Source organism: Lytechinus pictus, chromosome 12 (assembly GCF_037042905.1).
Source record: "Lytechinus pictus isolate F3 Inbred chromosome 12, Lp3.0, whole genome shotgun sequence".
Lineage (NCBI taxonomy): Eukaryota > Metazoa > Echinodermata > Echinoidea > Temnopleuroida > Toxopneustidae > Lytechinus > Lytechinus pictus.
The window spans coordinates 17830465-17850689 of NC_087256.1; the positions used below are offsets into that span (position 1 = coordinate 17830465).

At 35.5% G+C, this 20225-nt stretch overlaps 1 protein-coding gene across 1 annotated transcript in view; it reads left to right on the forward strand.

The window, feature by feature from the left end:
- The window catches only part of LOC129273627 (pleckstrin homology domain-containing family H member 1-like), a 37179-nt gene extending 26479 nt beyond the window's left edge, over positions 1–10700 (forward strand). Inside the window, exons 8-9 of the mRNA XM_064107889.1 lie at positions 2979–3021; positions 7673–10700. Coding sequence (XP_063963959.1) covers positions 2979–2981 — 3 coding nt within the window. The 3' untranslated portion in view covers positions 2982–3021; positions 7673–10700. The remainder of the gene's footprint in view (positions 1–2978; positions 3022–7672) is intronic.
- Positions 10701–20225: the final 9525 nt, after the last annotated feature.

Genomic DNA, 20225 nt, shown 5'->3' on the forward strand with positions numbered 1-20225 from the left:
TTTTGACAGTCCTTGGGGGTGTTTCACAAAAATTTAAGTATGACTTTTAGACTTTTACATGTAAATGCCTAGTTGTGTGCAGTATAAAAGTATATCTGACTACATAAGTCAGATCATGCGAAGAGGACACTTCTTTGTGAAACACTCCCCATGGAGTTTATAAATGATTGAGTTATCCTAACAGTTGGATCAATATATGGGACTGACAATAAGAGATATTTTAATGAAATTTGTTTTCAACACCCTGGAAAATTTACCTTGAAATTTTTGGTATCCATTACAGCCTTTGTCCGCATTATGACTCAATCTAACCTTGCTTAGTTATTTAAGAACAATGGACAAGGGGATAAAGTAAATGTCCGCATGTCCACAACCCAAATCATTCATCAAGGTCAGATCAGGGGGGTGTTTCACAAAGATTTAAGTATGACTTAGAGTCGCACTTAAATACTGATGAGTACATGGCTTGCGACACATAATCTTATTGATCAGTGCACATTAGTGCGCATCTTCTTGGCATAGTCTGACCAATGCGGTCATACATTTTATATTGCAGGCAACTAGGAATTTAAATGTGACTATAAGTCATACTTAAATCTTTGTAAAACACCCCCAGGTCTTATCGTTGATAAGGGCTAAAGTGGATACCAAAAATATTTGAGATGATTTTTTCAGTGTGCTGAGAACAGATTTTGATCTGTTAATATCTTCTCCAATACATGAAATTTCATTATTGTACTATGAAAGATTTTGTAGTAACCCCAATTAACAATTTGCAAGAGATTATATTTTATTGAAAAAAAATGAGTCTTTTGAATTTGACAATTTTGAATTGGGTGCAAGAGTGCAGAAGCATGTATGCACAGCCTATTTTGATATCCTTATTTCTGCTGCATATTATATGAAAATATCACTCATAGATAGTTCTTGTATAATAATTTGATTCTGCGGCTTGTAGAAATTTCCTCTGATGAGGTGAAAAATTTGAAACTGACTGCAAGTGTGAAAAGCATGTTGACACAGTCTCTTTGAATACACTATGCTGCATGCATTACTATTTGCAATATTGTCAGTGCTTAAAAACATTTATTTTATGCACAATATGAGTGAAATGATTTTAAATATTGATTAATTTTAACCATGAAACAGTTATAACATCAAATTTACAAGAGATATGAATGATTAACGTTTTAGGATAACAATAAACAATAGAAGGAAACATAGACTGAAACCACAATTATATCGACTCCTCGAAGGGTCAGTTGATATAAACCCAGATTATATTGATGTAATTCATGACACTGTTAATTTTATTCTGTACATATGCCATATCCAAGAACATTAGTAATAATTACTGGCAAGGTATATACTCAATTTTTATATAATCAGGAATTGGAGAAAAATGCTCTTCACATATACTTGCTATTTAGGGCTGTTTATGATATTATGGTATATATATATTTTTGTACAGGCTAAGCCTAGGTGTAGATTGCTACTTGCCCATACCTATTTAACTGGATGATTTTAATATGTGCAATATCTTATTTCTTTTCTGACCTTTGTATATTTATATTGTTCTTTCTTCTTTTTTTCGTCATTTTTTGTTGATATCAACTACACATATCACCAGTAACTTTTCAAAATGTGTGCTTCTCTTTCATTTAAGATATTTTTTCATGGATGTTTATATAATTCTCAGGTTTTCTATTTGTGCAATGAAACGACTGGATTTTGATAGTAAGGTACTTTGTATTCAAATGAACCGATGAAGATGTGATTTTTTTTATATTCGAGATGAAATTTGATACTGATAATATGTTCTAAATGCACATTCACAGTGTTATGTATGATTTTGCTTGGATATTCATGTGTGACCATGTCTATGATTTAAAATCTAACCAAACTACAGAATACCGCCATAACCTCACTAAATTTTATAAGAGTTAAGTTCTTGTTGTGTTTGATACAATTTAGTATAATGGGCATGTTTAAAGTTAAAGTCCTTCCTTATGTGAGAATTACATTGAGATCAACATAGGGGCAGGATAATTTCATGGGGGGGGGGGGGAGGAGACATAATCTGATGGTGACATCATTTTAAGAATTTTTTTCAATAATAAAAGAGTTATATGACCCAGATTTCTCCTTTTCATATTCTTCTTTCTTCCTTTTCCTTTCTTCCTTTTTCTTTCTTCCATTTTCGGTGCCTTTTCCCTCCTTTCTTTCACCTTTTAAACAGATTTGGGTTTTTTTATTTCACTATATGTACTTGAAAAATCATGTGGGGATGTTGCTCTCCCCCCCCCCTGCCACCCATATGATGCTGCCCCTGCATTAGGGATATACTTTGTCTTGGAGTATTGGTTACATTTAGGATCAGGGTTATGAATAGGATTTGGCATATTTATAATAATAATAAGCATTATACAGTGCTGTCAACTATGTTCTCTTCGGAGGGAATTGGTAACAGCGGCATATTTGTTCATCACTGCATTTTACTCGCTGAAGTAATAAATAAAGATTGTTGGAGTTCTAATCGGTCAATGTACCAATTCAGTTGGGAAAGCATTGATTTTTATGGTACCATTCCATTACCGATTCAAGTTTTCAAATCACTTGATATGAATGAAGCTTAGGATTTTTTAAGGAATGAATTTAGGGTTAGGATTAGATTCAATAGCTAGTTTTAGGGCTAGGTTTTTTGTCAATGGGCTGAAATACTATACTTCAGCATTAGGTTTAAGTCCTTTGGTAAATTGGTTCAAGTTGGGATGACCCACAGGACATCATTTTAATTCTAATATTTCCCTTGAATGGTGTATTCTGTAGTTATTCCACACTCTCAAGCACAACACACACATGTACACCAAGAATGCTAACATTTGAATTTATTTTGCTTTTCATTTTGTTTCTTTGTTTTATTCTTGTATAATTGCATGCATGGCCTTTCCTGCATTCATCTTGCCACCTTACGATAGTGATGTGAGCGGAAGGGTTTAGATTCATGTACAGAGTTTGTAGGTGAGTTCTGCATGGAATGTCAACGGAATGTGATCAGCATGGGGTCAGCATGAATTAGCCTAAATTAACATAAATTAGCATAGATAAGGGTTACTCGGCTACATGTGTAGTCATGGCGGTTTGTATCGATCCACTCAGTGTACTGTCAGATGGTCTGATTCTCAGATTATCAAACGCTATTATGAGCTCACTTGGTCTACTATTAATTTGCTATAATTGCTGTCTAGTCTACACTAAGCTTGGTCTATTAACCATTGGCCCGTATTCTCCACTTGGGGTTTCATGAGCCTAATTACAACAGGAAGGCTACAGATATTCGTTCGACCCAACCCATTCAAATTTTTTTCAATATGATATTGCTGAATGACAAAAGTGTATGAATATAATTGAAAATCGAACACTGATTCTAGAAATGGTAACTACTGAGCTTCCTTTGCCCAAATTGGGAAGATATATCAATGACTTTGGAACTATTTTTTGACCGGCGGAAGAATTAGGGCTATTTTACTGTTTGAGTTGATAAATTTGATCCCATCATAGTTATTTTCATAAATGGCAATTTATTTTTAAAAATGAGCTGGCTACGATACCCTTCTCTAGTCAGATATGGAATGTCAGATATATATCCTATCCAACGGTAGTAAACATTCGACCCTGTAATTTCACGTTTATTTTTTATGAATTTTTCAAAAGTGCCATTTTAACACACAAGTCTGAGGGGAATGTTTTACGCGCGTGACGCCTTGGGTTTAAACTAAAATCTGGTCAAAGGTTGTGGTTTAACTATGGATAGCCAATTGTGACAGGTATCTCAAACACTACAAGTTCAATCGTCCGCTCATTGGACTCTCGGATCATGTGGGAATAATTACTGAAAAATAGTTCTATTCAACATAAACACACAAGGAAAGAGCCAATTATAGATAGGAAACATAATGTAAATGCAATATTGACATTTTTGGCTTCCTATAATTTTAGCACAGAGTTTATTAGACCATGGCTTAAGTTAACCGAGAGAGCTCCGGCCTGCGAAGCGGGCCGTAGCCCAGAAGGTAACCATAGGCTGCCACAGAACATGGGTACCTTCGAGGTTGGGGTACCAAAAACCCCCAAATTTAAAGGGAAAAAAAGATATCATGCACCCACCTCAATTCTATGGATGAAGGTCTAACAGAGGGCAGAATCCTGACATCGAGGCAGTAGCCAGACCTTCAAATACGGGGGAAAAAGGCCTCGTTAGTTCACTCGCTTTCAAAATTGCAAACAAAACTGGCCCATCGATATACCGAGGGCGCATGCGTGAATTTGGCCGAGTCTATATTTTTTGCTTGAAAATCTGTTTTTTTTTTCGCCCATGTGCCATCGGTATCGATCGGCCATTTTGTTTGCAATTTGATAGCAAGAGAAGGAACGCGGCGTTTTTTCCCCCTTTTTTGAGGGCCTGGCTACTGCCTCGATGTCAGGATTCTGCTGTCCGTTCAGGGCTCCAGCTGGAGCTCTCTGGGTTAGGCCTAAGTTAAACCAGACTTCACTATACAGGACAGTGAATCTAATTCTCATTTAGTCTAATAGTGTGATGTCCAGACAGTCTTATTTCCATTTTGTCTACTTATTATTTTGCATTTTGTCAAAAATGAAAATTTAGTTCATGCACAGTTTGTCTAATCATGCAGACAGTGGTATCAGACTGAGTGGATATTAGACAAAATGATTACAGCTTAAAGTTTCAATAATTGGTAAATGGCCTAAATGGCAGTTAGACCACGTGGGATTAGACCAAATGAAAAGTAGACAATTTGGGTGTAGACCAAGTGGCAATTTACCAACATGGCTGCCTAAAATGAGTTTTGTTCAGGGACAAATTGCTGAGACGCTTAGCATCTTCCAATTATCCCAATGGAATTTTTGTTTATCCTTAATGGACTGGGGCCTGTTTCATAAAGAGTTACAACTATTGTAACTTTGCCATAATGGCACTCACATGGCTCAGCAGCCAATCACATTCAAGGTTTCCATGGTAGTTAGAATAATGACAAAGTTTCAATAGTTCTAACTCTTTATTGAAACAGGCCCCAGGATTGTCATGTACATGGATGATTACTTCTAACATGATACCATGTTAATGTTATTGAGAATTGTATTTAGCTTTCCCATTGATACTCTAGTTATTCTTGCCATAACTTGATTGTAACTTTTCAAACTTCTTGATGAAATGAAGGAGGTCTCTTGCTTGGGTGAACTTAATGTCATTATGCTTGACCATAGGGAAACTGCCAGGATCATCTACTTTTAAGTGCCCTTTAAGATTTTGAAGCAGTTTGTATTGGTGGAGTGGAGGAGCCGTGGTGTAGTGGTTCTGACTCTCGCCTTGTAATCAGAGGGTCGTGTGTTCGAATCCCACCACGGTCTGGCGTCCTTTGGCAAGGCGTTAATCCACAGTTTGCCACTCTCGACCCAGGTGCTAAATGGGTACCCGGTAGGATGTGAAAGTCATTGTAGCTTGTCCAGTACTGTGTGCGCCTCACCGGCGACTGACTGGAATACTCCCCAGGGAGTGGAGGATGTGCACACATTGTGTGCGGGAATGACTGATTGAATCCGATGACCGGGGTAATAATATATCTGTAAAGCGCTTAGACACATCGTTTCGATGTATTAAGCGCTATATAAAAGCGGATTATTATTATTATTATTGTTGAATACTCAGTTGACATTAATATTATTCCCTTATAATACATTTAAAGTTATGATGATGTTGATAATGATAATGCATCTTATAGTCCACATATCCACTCTTCAGAGTGCTGGCACTGTTGTCGTTATTCCCCTCGAAGCATTCTAATTTTTATGTGATGTTAATTATTATTTTGGAGCATTAACACATATCATATCATAAAGATAAAAATGGCTCTCTCCTTGAACTCTTGTACTTTTTTGTGCTTCACTCCTCACAAAATTCAATGTTATTATTTCCATTATCTGCAACACTAGAAAAGAAAATATTCTTTTAAATTACACTTTATTTCAAAGAGAATTACAAGTAAACCTTTCAACAACATAAAAGAATATATAGAAAAATATTAATTCTGTCTTTGAAATATGCATAGTATATCCCTGTATCCGCTGGATGATACACGCAAAGCATGTGAGAATGAAGTATGCGTAGTAGCGGAACAACAAAAGCTGCCATTTTCAAAAACCAATGACGACTCTCTTTTTTTAAGTCTGGGAGATGAATTTAGTATTTCATAAAGATCTGGCACATAAAAATCTCCCAATTTTAATGCTGTCTTTTCTCTCTCTTTTTTTTTTCAATTCAATTCAATTTGTCTTTCAAAAAAAAAACTTGGTTTGTTTCTTCAGAACTTTTTGACAAGCAAAATTAAAAGAGATAAAATGGTACTTTCTCTCCAAACTAGGGCCAATATAAAAATCTTTGTGGCAGTCCACGCTCCCTTTCCCCTACATTTAAGCATGTGTGTAGAGATAATGTGGAATAGGTACAGTTATAGTGTATATGCTGAGGATGTAGTTGTCTGCATTAATAGAAATTGCTTGGAGTAGTTTATTTCCTTCCTGTGTATCTATGAAAATAAAATGTGCTCTTGATGACTTGAAACAATTATTTTTAAAGGAAGATGAAGAAGAAATTTATGGGTTTTTTTAATGTGTAACAAGTGGCGGATCCAGCTGGGTTTGACACTATTAGTTACACCGTGCTTGTTTATGTAATACGGGAAATATATACGTTCAGGATGCAAATAACATGGTGCTGGAGGCCGAATGGAATATGGAGCCGGAACGTAGGTATTTCCCTATTTTGTGAGAACAAGCAGGGTGTAATTATTTTATCTCTTGTCTGCTTAGAATCTAATGATTTTTTTAAATGTATATTCAGCTTGGTTGACATTACTATTTGGTGAATAGTCAAAATACCATACCTAAATCCTGCCTATCCTTTTATAGGCATAAGTTTAGGACTACCTATCATTTATTTTTTAGTTTATGGAGGTCTGTTTAAAAACTATGTACCACAAATTGTCATGGAAAAATGTGTGTCCTTTGACTTAATGTCTAAGATCTATCCATATTATTGTAGAATAAGATGAAAATCAAGACTATAAAACCTCAGCATTTTGAAAGGAATCATTCCTACACAGTACGCACACTGCACATTTTGCCATTGAAATTGACGTGCTATTAGTAATGTGCAGTATGTTGCTCCAATACCAAGCTTACATATCACAGAATGCGGCCTCATGTTGAGTGGTTGAAATAAGCACTGGGCATGCACGTAACAATGAAAACGACATTAAAACAACAATAGCTAAACATCAAGCAGGTGTTATGGATTCATGTTACCTTTTAAAAAAAATCTTTTTAACCAAAAATATGAGGTACATAGGGCCATAGGGATTGTCTCTCAGACAAAGAATTTTTGAATACTAGGGCCCACTAATAGATAAAATACCATGTCCAATATTGTTAGTGCACAGTGGTTGGCCCAGCCAAAGTATTGTGTCTAATCCGGTTAGATCAGCCACCGTTTACTGTACATGTACATAATATAAAGATTCTTGAGAGATGTATTTATTTGTACTTCACATATTTTCATGATTGTGTATGTTTGTTTATGTTTTGAACTTTGCAGATGTTTGTGAATAGAATGGAAGGAAATACGTACCTATGACGGAGCCATCATTGCCAGTAACTTATCTGAGTCATACCCCGTTCAGCGTCATCACACATCCATCCATTCCTGGTGACGAAACGCCACAAAAGATCTTTTCTCCACAATTGGAACGATTTGGTTGTTTGCATAATGCGGTGCTCCTCATCAAGTTCAGTCCCATTTGTGGGATTTTGAGTAGGGGAGTTCAGTATCGCCTTGGAGAAGGATCGCCCATCCTGAGTTGAACCTATTAATCCAGCCAAGTCCCACATGCATGGATTCTAAGAGGGGATTTCTCCATCCTGATCAAGTGCCTTCAAAGAAGAATCTTCCAAATATCTAGTGTTGGACTAGTCATCCAGTGTAGACCCACGTACAGGAATCCAACGTGGGGTGTTCTACTTCTAGATCAAGCATTCCAAAAATCTATTCCAAACTTTAAAAAAATAGGCATGTTGTGTGGTGCTGTCCAATGCTTTTAATTCATTCCCTTCTTAGCCAGGAAGCATGATTTGTATGTCTTTTTATGTGGCCTGGAACAAAAACTGAATTTTGTGTCGCATAATCCGTTCACTTGAATTTCTAAAATAGTAAATATATTAGTATTTCCACTTGCATCTTTTACAGATATTTACAAATTTTAAAGTCATTCTCCCAAAACTTTTGTTGAACAGGTGCCTGGGTTTTTTGTTGGTTTTTCTTTGTGAGTTGAGTCACAAAATAATATGTTAGAACATCATTATTTCATCCTCCTTATTTCTGCATTTGCCATGGTATTGCTGAAGATATTGGTGGCAGGAATAATGGCATCAGAGAATGATGGGAGATGCATTTTGGAGAATATTCTTAATATGCTTTCATGACTTCTTGAAATAGTTATGTCATTATACATGGAAGTTACTTTATATCAAATGAATTTATAATAAAAACCTTTCAACAGGTTAAACGTGCCAACAATGAGTTGTTATTTCAAGTTTTTCAATAAACACAATTCAAAATCATTTTAGCATTCCATATTTGAAAAAAAATATCTGGATAGTAAATTTTTTTTGCATAATTAAATAAATGGCAATAATTTTTTGATATTTCAGAAAACTGTTCCATGGGACAATTAAATATGCCAATATGATTGATTTCTGAGACACCATTTGTGACCAGCCACCCCCAAACCAACAAAAAGTTGCCAGGATAGATTCTCTGTGAATAATCGAAATAGTGATTCGGTATTCAAAGGATAAAACTGAGCTTATTTCAAAGAGTAATTCTCCTTCATACTGTCAACTTTTAAAGTTATTGAGATGAAAAAAGACAAGTTACAAAACTTTCTTTGACACCATTTTTTTTTCTGGACTGCTTGGATGTTTCACTGAACTTGAGAGAACTCTGAACTTCAAAACTTATTTCCCTTATTCTTTAAAGCTCTTGCTGATTTTTCTACATTCAATCAAGGACTTGAATGGGTTATTATTTATCATTTTTTACAAGTTATGCATCATTCAATACCTTAGGATGTGCTTTTCCAAATCTTAAGATTCATTTTGGTGACTCATTGTTTGGTTTTGGGGTGGTAGGTTCCGTATACATTTTGATATGGCAAAAGAAACCCTGATGCCAATCTCCACAACATTCCTAAAAGGCCAAATCCACCCCGACTGTAAGTTCATTTGAATAAATATAGAAAATCAAACAAACATATCACTGAAAAGTCATTGAAATTGAATGTGAATGAACAATAAAACATTAGGTTTCAATAATAATGGTAAATTACGTGTTCAGTGTGTGATCAAGCCATCTACTATATTCTCAAAGAATATAATTGAATTTTGTGAAATTCATACACTATAATACAAAATGAACAGTTGGTATGTGACACCATTTGCTTTATTGTTTTCATTCCACCCTCATTATTACACAATATCACTGTTTTAATGAAAGTATGTAATACTTTAAAATACCATACTTTTACATCAGTTTTGATGACATTTCAGTGTTATGCCTGTATTATTCTATTTTATGATCAGAGCAACGTGTAGAAGTGTTTTTTCATGATAGTCCATAAATATAATGTCAGTATTAATATCCTTGTCTTAGATTCAAGTGTCCTTCAATATAAAAGAGAAAATTTCACTGCAAAATAGATCAGAAGTTTGAGAACAGTCATGTTAGCAGTGATGCTGTTTCAAGTTTGTTTACGTCGTGAATTTTTTCTTATATTTGTATATAGATACAGTTGTATATGAATTTAAATTTGTATAGGGTTTATGTATAGATATTGATTTTTATTGTTTGTTTTGTGGAAATAGATGGGTATATTTTATGAGAGTACCGTGTGGGAGAAAATAGATTATATTTGAGCACAGTTGCACAAGTTTAAACATTTTATTGCTTCAAATAATTCAACCAGTAGGGAAATACATATACCTCCCTACCCCATTGGTGCCAGAGGCATCTATTTCTATTATGTAACTTAAAGAATATTAATGCTGACCAGACATATACAGTTGTGCTCAAAAGTTAGTGAACCCCACCAAAAAATGCACTTCTTCCTGCTGTGTGCTGAATGTAGACACCACCACTACAATTTTTGGTGAGCCCAGAGAAGCAAACTTTATTGAATGTGATATTTTATCACCTGACTTCACCATTGAATATTTAAAACATGGCAGAACTTGAACACAGTAAAAGCATTCATCTCCTGGTGGGGTTCACTAACTTTTGAGCACCACTGTAATATACTTTCTAATTAGCAAACGCTGCATGTCTATCGATATAAGTCATGTGCTTTCAAGCTTCTCATCAATATATAATTTGTCTTTCAGTTTTATTATGGTCGTCTTTCTTTTTTGTTGTTAACTATAAGAGCCAGTCTGATACAGTTTGGAAGACATTCCTATAATGGATTATTAAGTAGATTCATTGACATAAATCCTGCAATATTTCCTCTTTCCGCATTAGCCTTTTTCCAGCAGTTAAAGGCTCATATTCTTTAATCTGGTTTATTTTAAATAGTGGTCTAAAGTTATGGTTTAACTATGGATGGCCAATTATGACACAAATCTTTAACAGTACAGTACCAGTTTATGTTTACGGTAACTCCCGTAGGAACTCGGCAGGACAGTGTTTTGCTGGTAAATGCCAAGCTGGTATATAACCAATTACCTAGGAAACATTTTACGTATAGGTTAATCAGTCACAGTGGCTGACCTTATAGATGACAGATATTACTCGGGCCTTTTTATCAAAGTGGAGACAATGGCAGAATGGGGATTCAAACTCACAACCTTGCGATTATGAGTCCAATGCTCCAACCACTGGATCACAAGACCCGTGTCACGGTGTGGTCCAGTTTATGAGATCATCTGTTACTGAGGTCATTCATATTCCCTGTTTGGGAATAATAACTGAACTATTATTTTCCATTAATTAAAACAGGATGAAAGAGCACGATGATCAAAACAAACAGACATTGTTTACTAAATTTTGACATTTTTGCCTTCCCATAATTTTAACACAAGAGTTAGACCATGGACTACATTTAGGTTAAACAAGCTTTCAGAATATGGGCCATTGTATTTTTATCTTGTTTTCTTGATATTTGAAGACCTCGATTCCTAATGGTACTCCATCTATCTCTGTTAATATTTACACTGAACTTCACTGTAATGAGCTCTAGCCCACAGTGAATGTTCTTCAAAAGAGCCGTGTGCTTTATGATAGTCTTAATGTGCATACCCTTTCTTAAAACATTTGAAAATATTGCAAATTCAGGCGTACAACAAAAAACAATTGCTACTCAATTTTTGTTTCAAAAAATAAAATGCTTGGAAATATGCTGTAAACATGTTATTTCTTGACAAATATGTATCAAATAAGCAAAAATTTATTATTATAATGGGCATAGATTATAAGACTACATATCAAAATAATGCAATGCATCCTGTGTAATGATCTAGGAACTATCTACAATATGGGTCATTTAATTCTTGAGCTGGTGCTTTTCAAACTTGATGTGGCATACTGGCTCCATAAAAAAACACATTTGTTTACCTCATTTGTATGGATTTCATTTGAAAATTGAGATTGAAAATGTCATGTTGTAAGGGTTGCTCTCGAAAGGGAGGTTGAAACTTCTGTTTCTAGACATGTTTTGACCTGAATAATAATTATTTCTTGTTTCAACAAATCAGTTTTGATCAAATTTTAATGTACATGTAGCACCTTTCTGAACCAAGGTCTTAATTCATTTTTATTTTGTCACTTAAGGACACCCTCTATGTAATATCCTGTGTTTACTACTGTATTTTTTTTTTTTGCAGAAAGCCACACATTTTAAAGTATTTAAATGCACTTTACATTGATTTGTCTCACTCTCCTATCTTATTTCATTTCATTCACCTAGCTAGTAAGATTTTTCTTGTATGTTAATGTTTTTTGTAAAAGATTTCAAATAACGGCAGCGGGCTGTCCATATGTTGATACTGCTTGTTCATGTAACCTTGTTTTATTTGATAAATATATCCAATAATATCAGTCATTAAATGTGTTATGGTCATTCATGTATAAGGTATACTCTAAAAATGATTTAGTCCACTTTGGATGAATTAACATATACAAGGGGCAACTAAAGATTAATTTGTGATTCATCTGTACAGTTCAAATTCATTTTAATAGTCTGGTAGCGAATCAAATCTCAGAAAAGTTGACTTCATCTCTTTTAAAATCATTATTGGTATTTATGAATCATATCCTGAATGGAATTATTTTTAAGAAATGTAATGAAATGATTTTAGTGTAACAGAGATACAATTTTAGTAAGAGTGACCAAAGCCTGCACAATACCAGATCCACACAACATAAAGCTTAGCAATCAATTATACTAATGTTATTCATAGTTGATTGCATTGTTAATCATATGCATCCTGTCATAAGAGTACAGATTGTGTACCTTCCTCAGAGTTGCAATGAGTTACTTACATTCCCAAGGCACAAGTGGGTTAAATGGAACTTCTCTAACAGGTTTTGTGCATTGGTCTGAGGCCAAATTCAAGGTCGGCCAGCATATTGTACCCTTGTCTACCGGTCTTGACCCCATGATTGCTGTAAGTGCTCCATTTTAACATACCACCTCGTAACCATTTTATTGGGGGATGGTAAGGAATAAGGTTCTTGCCATTTCCATAAAATGATACACTTCCATTTTGTCATCAATGTTTTGATAAAACATGAAGGCAATGATATCTGTCTTCCATCTGAATATTAAAATGACACGATATAGCCTGTTTATTGTGAATGATTTTTGCCATGTAATTAATAAATTGAAATATCTCTTTTTCCCGGAGCTTTGATGATTTCCAATGTCCAAACTATTATTTTTTAATGTTGATCTTTGCACAGATGGCACTCAGCTATTCCATTGCCTTAGTAACAATAAAACTATTTGTTCACTTTACAATAAAAGGTATTTTTATTCTCCATTTTCCAAAAATGCACATTCAACTGTCAGCAAACATTTTTTTATCAGAAATAATCCTGTAGATGTTTTGAATGAAGTCCTAAAAATCCTTTTCTGAATATTGGTTGACATCGTCCCTCTTTCGTGTGTGAATTATTACGTAAAGTTTATGGCTTTGGGTCTCTGAGTTTTTTTAAATGTATTTTTTATGAAAATTATAAACTGCAATTCTATATATTTTGTGGTTATGATCATATCAGTGAAACGCACTGCAAATAACTTAAATAACTTTGGCAAAATTTGTTTTGATTGGTATCACTGTATACCAAGCATTCTGTAATCCACAATCGTTGAAACGCTTTAACGACAATCACTCTCTTTCAAAATAGCCGCCTTATTGCCAAAAGTTATGTTTTCATAAAAATATATCATGTTATACTTTTGCCCTTTTCACATCTTATTGACGGGGAAGAATTATATGGATGAATGTGTACAGAGTATGAGGACACTTGTATATTATGAATGTGGATAAATTGCTTTTGCAATGGGTATATAAAATAAAAGAGAAATATATGATATTATTTGCAATACTCTATTGTGATATGTGTCTTTTTTCCCTTCTAATTTTAGAGTCCCTTTTCAAGTCTTAAGTTGAAATTATGATAGCACTCATTAAAATGAGAGCAAGAAGAGAAAACAAAGTTACTGCAGAAATCTCTTTTTTTTTCTTTTTCTTTTTTAAATAAAAATAAGAATGAAATATGAATTGTAACCTTGCTTTTGGAGAAATTCCATGTTACGAGACCTCTGGGAACCATTTCATGAAACTGATTTTTACTATTTGCTATAAGCTACTGAAATCTTTGACCCTGGGAAGCAGGGGTGCTGAAGCATCCAAAAGATTTCCTAAGGGGGGGGGTTGCTTCATGTGTTACTCTCCAGGCAGCACCCCCTGGAAATCTGTCGGCATGGCAAATAGCAGAAATGTCACCAAAATTACCTACATTTTGTAATAAAACCCCTTTTCTTGCTTGTAAAAAAAAATAAAATAAAAAAATCGTTCCCAGGGCCCTACCAAAATCCTTACATCTGAATACCTCATAAAATGTCAGTGACAATTACTGACAGAATAGGCCTACAACATGAAATGCCCTACAGATCAGGATAACTTTTTGTTAATAATTATGATTGAGAGAAGGAGGGAGTGGGTTAGAAGAAGAAAGAGAGAGAGAGGGACTGAGAGAAAGAGAGACGGGAATACAGAGATAACGGGAGAGAACAGAGTCGGTTAAACATCAGTAATGAAAACTGCGATAATGGATGATTGAGGGGGAGAAAAAGGGAGGGGGGTGTGAGGCAGATTGTGGTTGGAAGAACGAATAATGTGATTGAGGAGATGATAATTAATTGAATAGGACTTTTTTATGGAATTGATAAAATATTGTAAGGGAAAGAAACAAGATAAAGGTAATGATTCTGAACGATAGAGAAAAGGGAACAAGGAGATACTGGGTGCTGTTTAGGGGAGAATGAATAAACGGGTGTAGAGGTGAAATTATCGTGACGGGAAAGGGAAGGAAAAGATTGAACTGAACAAGGAATAATCCCAATAACAATATAATAGAACGGGGAAGAGAGAAAGACTGGGAGGAAAATGTAGAGAGAGCGAAATGAGGAGGGGAGAGAGTGGTAGAACGAGAGAAGAGGGGGAGGGGGGTAGTGGAGAAGAAAGACAGTGAAAAGAGAATGTGTTGTGTGCTTAAGAGGGGATAGGTGGAGGGATTGAACAATCCGGAATGGGTTAAGGAAAAATGATATGCTTGAAATTAAGCAGTGTGTGGAGCTATATCAACATCTACCTTAGATCGTTGGCACATGTTAATTTTACTTCAGATCTATCCCCGACATCCAATCTTAATCTACCTACCCCCCCCCCCCCACATTCATATATCTGCTCCTCTTTCATGTCTATGTCTCTAGCAAATCATATATATTTCCTTTTTTTTTTCATATTCATCTCTCGAAGTTTAATACTCCATACTTTCATGCAGATAATCAACCTGTTAGAAGCATCCGTCTTCAAGCACGCCCTCATCAATTGAAAGTCAGAAACCATTGGGGGATATAATTGAAATCATTGGTATCTCCAGTCGAGACGAGTAGTTAGGCAAAGGTGCTCATTACGGTCATGGGCGGAAATCCCAGGGGGGCGCGTCCCCCTACCATTTGGAAAGGGGGGGGACACAATATTAAATGTCCCCCTACCATTTGTGGTCTTTTATGATTAAAAAAAGCGGGCTCGTGCCCCCCCCCTTGAGATCCAATATAAAAATTTGAAAAAGAAGAACTTTTTTCCCAAGTGTGCCCCCCCCCCCTTGAAAGCTGTAACCTTTTTGTTTTTTTTTGCTTGTCAAATTTATTTTGGACGAAAATGGCCTTACATTTTGGGTGATAACCTTTTTCTTTTTTTTTTGCTTGTCAAATTTTCCGGGGGAAAATGTGCCCCTCCCCTTTTTTTGGAAAATCCTTGATCCGCCTCTGGTCCCCCTACCTTGGGGGAGATTTCTGCCCAAGGTTACGGTGCACTTCACTACATGTATTTCTAGGTAAGCGAACGAGCAATGCAAAAACTCCGCCAAAGGGGATGTAATAAGGCAATATTTCTTGAGGATAGGCCTTTATTGGAATACACCTGTCCATTGGGGAGGGGTGGTTGCCTAATAATGCACGGCGCGTGGACTACATAATCTTTTAAACAACACCATACAATGCTTAATCAACAACTGGTTCATAACAGAGAAAACTGTAAGGCCTGATAATGTCGTCGGGCTAAGCGAAAAAACAAAACAACAGACCTACAGTACTGATTGCGTTGCAATATGCCATCCTGATGACGTCATCATTAAGTGCTGCCCCCCCCCGTAAATATAGTAAATAGGCCTTCCATATCTCAAAGCATATCATATAAGTTTCTTAGGACTTTGATATCATCAGAATGTAACTTGAAACAAGCTTAGTCCCTCTAGGTCTGTTATCAACCTATTTTCTACCTCTTCGCTTGCTTTGAGTACATTGTAATCAATTCCATGAAGATCTCCTACGTAAATTACAGATATATTTTTAGGTAGGACCATCTTAACATCTGATTCTTTGCAAGAATGTTGGTTATCACTCTGTCAAACATTCGCAAATGTGACAATTTTTTTTTATTTGCAAACTTACCTGTCAAATGTTGATGAATATCAATGTTTCTGTTTCCAGTTAACATTTTGTAAGAAAACAATTAAGGATATTTTACGGAAGCAGTTAACAAAAATGAAGGAAGAACACTGCGCAGTCGCAAACCATTTTTCTTAACTTAAATTTCGAGGATTCGTTTTTCAGACAGGAAATTCGAAACCTTAATAAAAATGTCAGTGTGTATCTCTTTGTGTCTTCCTTATTTTACAAGGTCTTTAATCCTTTCTAATTTATTTTTTATCAAATGTAATAATGGAACGAATTGCAGTTCCTCCTGTATTATCTTTTAAATCAGTTAGGCCGAGAATATATGCCATCGGATTAACATGAATGGAGTAATATTTTCTCAAGACGCCCTCCTTAGACTTTAGAGGGACTTGAACAGAAAGGTTAATAGATTCATCAAGCATGTCTAGTCAGCTGCAAATCTTTATATTTCTCTTCTCTCCATCTCCCTCCTACATCGCCAGATTCGTCTGCTGCTGTTTTTCATTATCTTCTTCATCATCATCTTCTTCCGCTCCTCCTCTCCTTCTTTTTCCTTTACTTCTTATTCTTCTCCTTCTTCTTCTCCTTCTTGTTCTCCTTCTCCTTCTTCTTCTTCTTCTTCTCCTTCTTCTTATTCTTCTTCTCCTCCTCCTCCTTCTTCTTCTTCTTCTTCTTCTTCTTCTCCTTCTTCTTCTTCTTCTCCTTCTTCTTCTCCTCCTCCTCCTTCTTCTTCTTCTTCTTCTTCTCCTTCTTCTTCTTCTTCTTCTACTTCTTCTACTTCTTTTTCTTCTTCTCCTTCTTGTTCTTGTTATTCTTCTTCTCCTTCTTCTTCTTCTTCCCCTCCTCCCTCTCTACTCATTCTTCTCCTTCATTATCACCTTCTTCTACCATGAACATGAAAGAGGGCTAGGTCACGTGACTTCTCTCCAACCACCTGCATTCGTCTTTATTTGCCTACATCAAGGGATTGCCGCGGGAAATTACTCTCCATAGTACAGGGATCATCGGGGAAGGTAGGGGAGTAAAAGGGTTCACACGAAAATGCACAATTACTGAGAATATATGATCCAAACAAACTCTAGATGAAATATAGAACATAATTTGAGAGTGGAAGGGCAAATCATGATTAGAAGCTCATTATGACGCAAACAATCCCATTCAATTGTCGATATAATTTTCACCTAAATCTGCTATTTTATTTCGACCTGAAGCAATCTTGGTTTCCCTGTATCGTTTTTTTTTTCTTTATAAAAAAATAAATGTTGATATATTGATATACATTTTTCTGATTTTATTATAAATTATTTTCCTTCACTAAATCTTACTCATTCATATTTTGTGAGGCATTCATTGGCAGAACAAAGGTTAATAGGCATATATAATCACGTTAAATCTATTTTTTGTGAAATATTGTCGGGGAGTGGTGACCCCTTACATCCCCCAAATTATATTTACTCGATATCTGCTCTCGAATGTTTCCCAGTCAAACGAAAAACGTTCAGAACACGATAGCATCACCTGCATGTCTGCTCAAAGATGTTGTCAATGTGAGACCCTTTTCTATCTCCCCTCCTTTAAAAGAAACGCAACATCACTTATCCTCGCCTGGGGAGGAGGCATCCCCCTTCGAATGACAGATAAAAGAAGCGACATCTAAACTGTTTTTGTTTCCTTCTCTTTCGTATCACTTGGTTTTTGAGAAGTTTTTTTTATCTTTTAAGAGGGGGGGGGGTGCCCTCAGAGACCAAATTTATTGTCAGTGTGTGGTGATGAGAGTGTGTATGAGGTCGCGTCATTGAGGGTGTGGTGTGTGCGTGTGTATTATTGTAAATAATATATAGCATTTATGAGGCGCCGTTTTATCTAGTTTCCTATTCAATGGCACACTACATGTATATATTCATTTTGATAAGAACCTAGTAATTTTTTATTGAAAAAGAAAGTTACATAACATAAGATATTTTGTATAGACCATTTATAAGAAACAATGAATTTACATAACCTACGATATTTTGTGTAGAAAATCTATAACGAATAAATCAATTACAAATAATTAGTATCTGTGGGAACATAAATGTAAGCATGTGCAATGAAGTGAAAGAAGTGAGAAAAGGTATTCCTGGGATGTGCCCCCAACCGAGATCATATGCCCTTTCTCACCTCGACAGGGACAGTACTCTAATTTGCGAAGTTTTTCTTTCTCTTGTTTTCTTCCTTGAGGTGTTAATGTGTCATGTAATTATCACAGCGAGACTGTTACCACTCAAGTAGACAGCACAGACGAAGATAAATTAGTTTAATTTCATTTTGTTCAATAATATATCTTTCCCCTAGCTTGTCTGTAAATTTGCTAGATGATTTCTTTTGTCAAATTACACGTCGATTAACATCAATTTCTCTAATTTAAATGTTTGCTGTTTCATTTCATTTTATCTCCCTCTTTTTCATGTTTGTATCTTAACATGAATCAGTTTGCTTGGGAAGGGTTTCATGGAACAACATGACCAGGGATTTTTAACTGACTATTGCTATAAGCTACCGAAATCCATGCATCTGATTGGCGCAGAGCAGATTTGTTAGTGAAAGCAGGTCCATGGTGAAAGTCAATATTTGTTTTTTCTGAAACACTTTCAATCCATGATATTATTGTATACAACCTTCCCCCTCCTTTCTCTCTTCCTCTCCCTCGCTCGTTCATCCTTTCCCATTATCTGTTTCTTTTATGACGAAAAACGATGAAGAACGAAGTGTGAATGTTCCTCATAAGTGAGGACGTCATTCCAAGGTCAGTTCCATAGAAGAATTGAAATAACGATTTTCTTAGTTGATTGGGTTTGCGGATGAAAATGGCCCCTAGGTGGTATGTATTTTAGGGAGCATCACTTATCCCTAGCCTAATAACTGATCGGTTCAATAGATTGTCTTCCTTTCAACCCCCCTTCTTCTAATTTTGCACATAGACCTACATTCTCTTCATCGATCTGGGGCTCGTATACACAAAACTTAGCAATGATCGTACAACAATTTTCTACGGTTGATTACATAGTCTACATTGTACAATCAATCGTGAATATCAAGCGTACGATTAATTGCTAATCTCTGTGTTACGGGACCCTGATCGACCTATCAAGCTGTATCTATCCATTTATTTATGTATATATCTATTTCTATCTTTTTATCCATCCGTCCATATATCTATCTATCTATATATCCATCCATCCATCCATCCATCCATCCATCCATCCATCCATCCATCCATCCATCCATCCATCCATCCATCCATCCATCCATCCATCCATCCATCCATCTATCCATCCACCCATCTATCTATCTATCTATCTATCTATCTATCCATCCATCCATCCATCCATCCATCCATCCATATATCTATCTATCTATCTATCTACCTACCTATCTATCTATATATTTATCTATATATATACCTACCTACGTATCTATCTATCTATCTGTCTATCTATCTATATATCTATCTATCTACCTATATCTAAAAATATCTGCCATGCGTCTGTTGCAGTTGTATTAGGAGACGAAGAAAATAATTCACAGAATGATATAGATGCCCGGGTGTTATTAAATTAACACCGACGTTTTTGCAGTATTTGTGCTAAGGACGTTCCACAGTTAAAATGAAATCTATGTCATTTTTTAAACAAAATTTTCAGTTACTTTAGCACCTAAATATTGCAAATATGCAAAAAAATATAATGTGGTTTCATGCGCTTGATTTTTTGCTACCGGTCATTGCAGCTCACTCAATTTGAATTTCTCGAGAAATGCGCGTTTAAGAGATTTGAGCATTTTTATACCTCATGAGATTAGTACGTTGAGTTT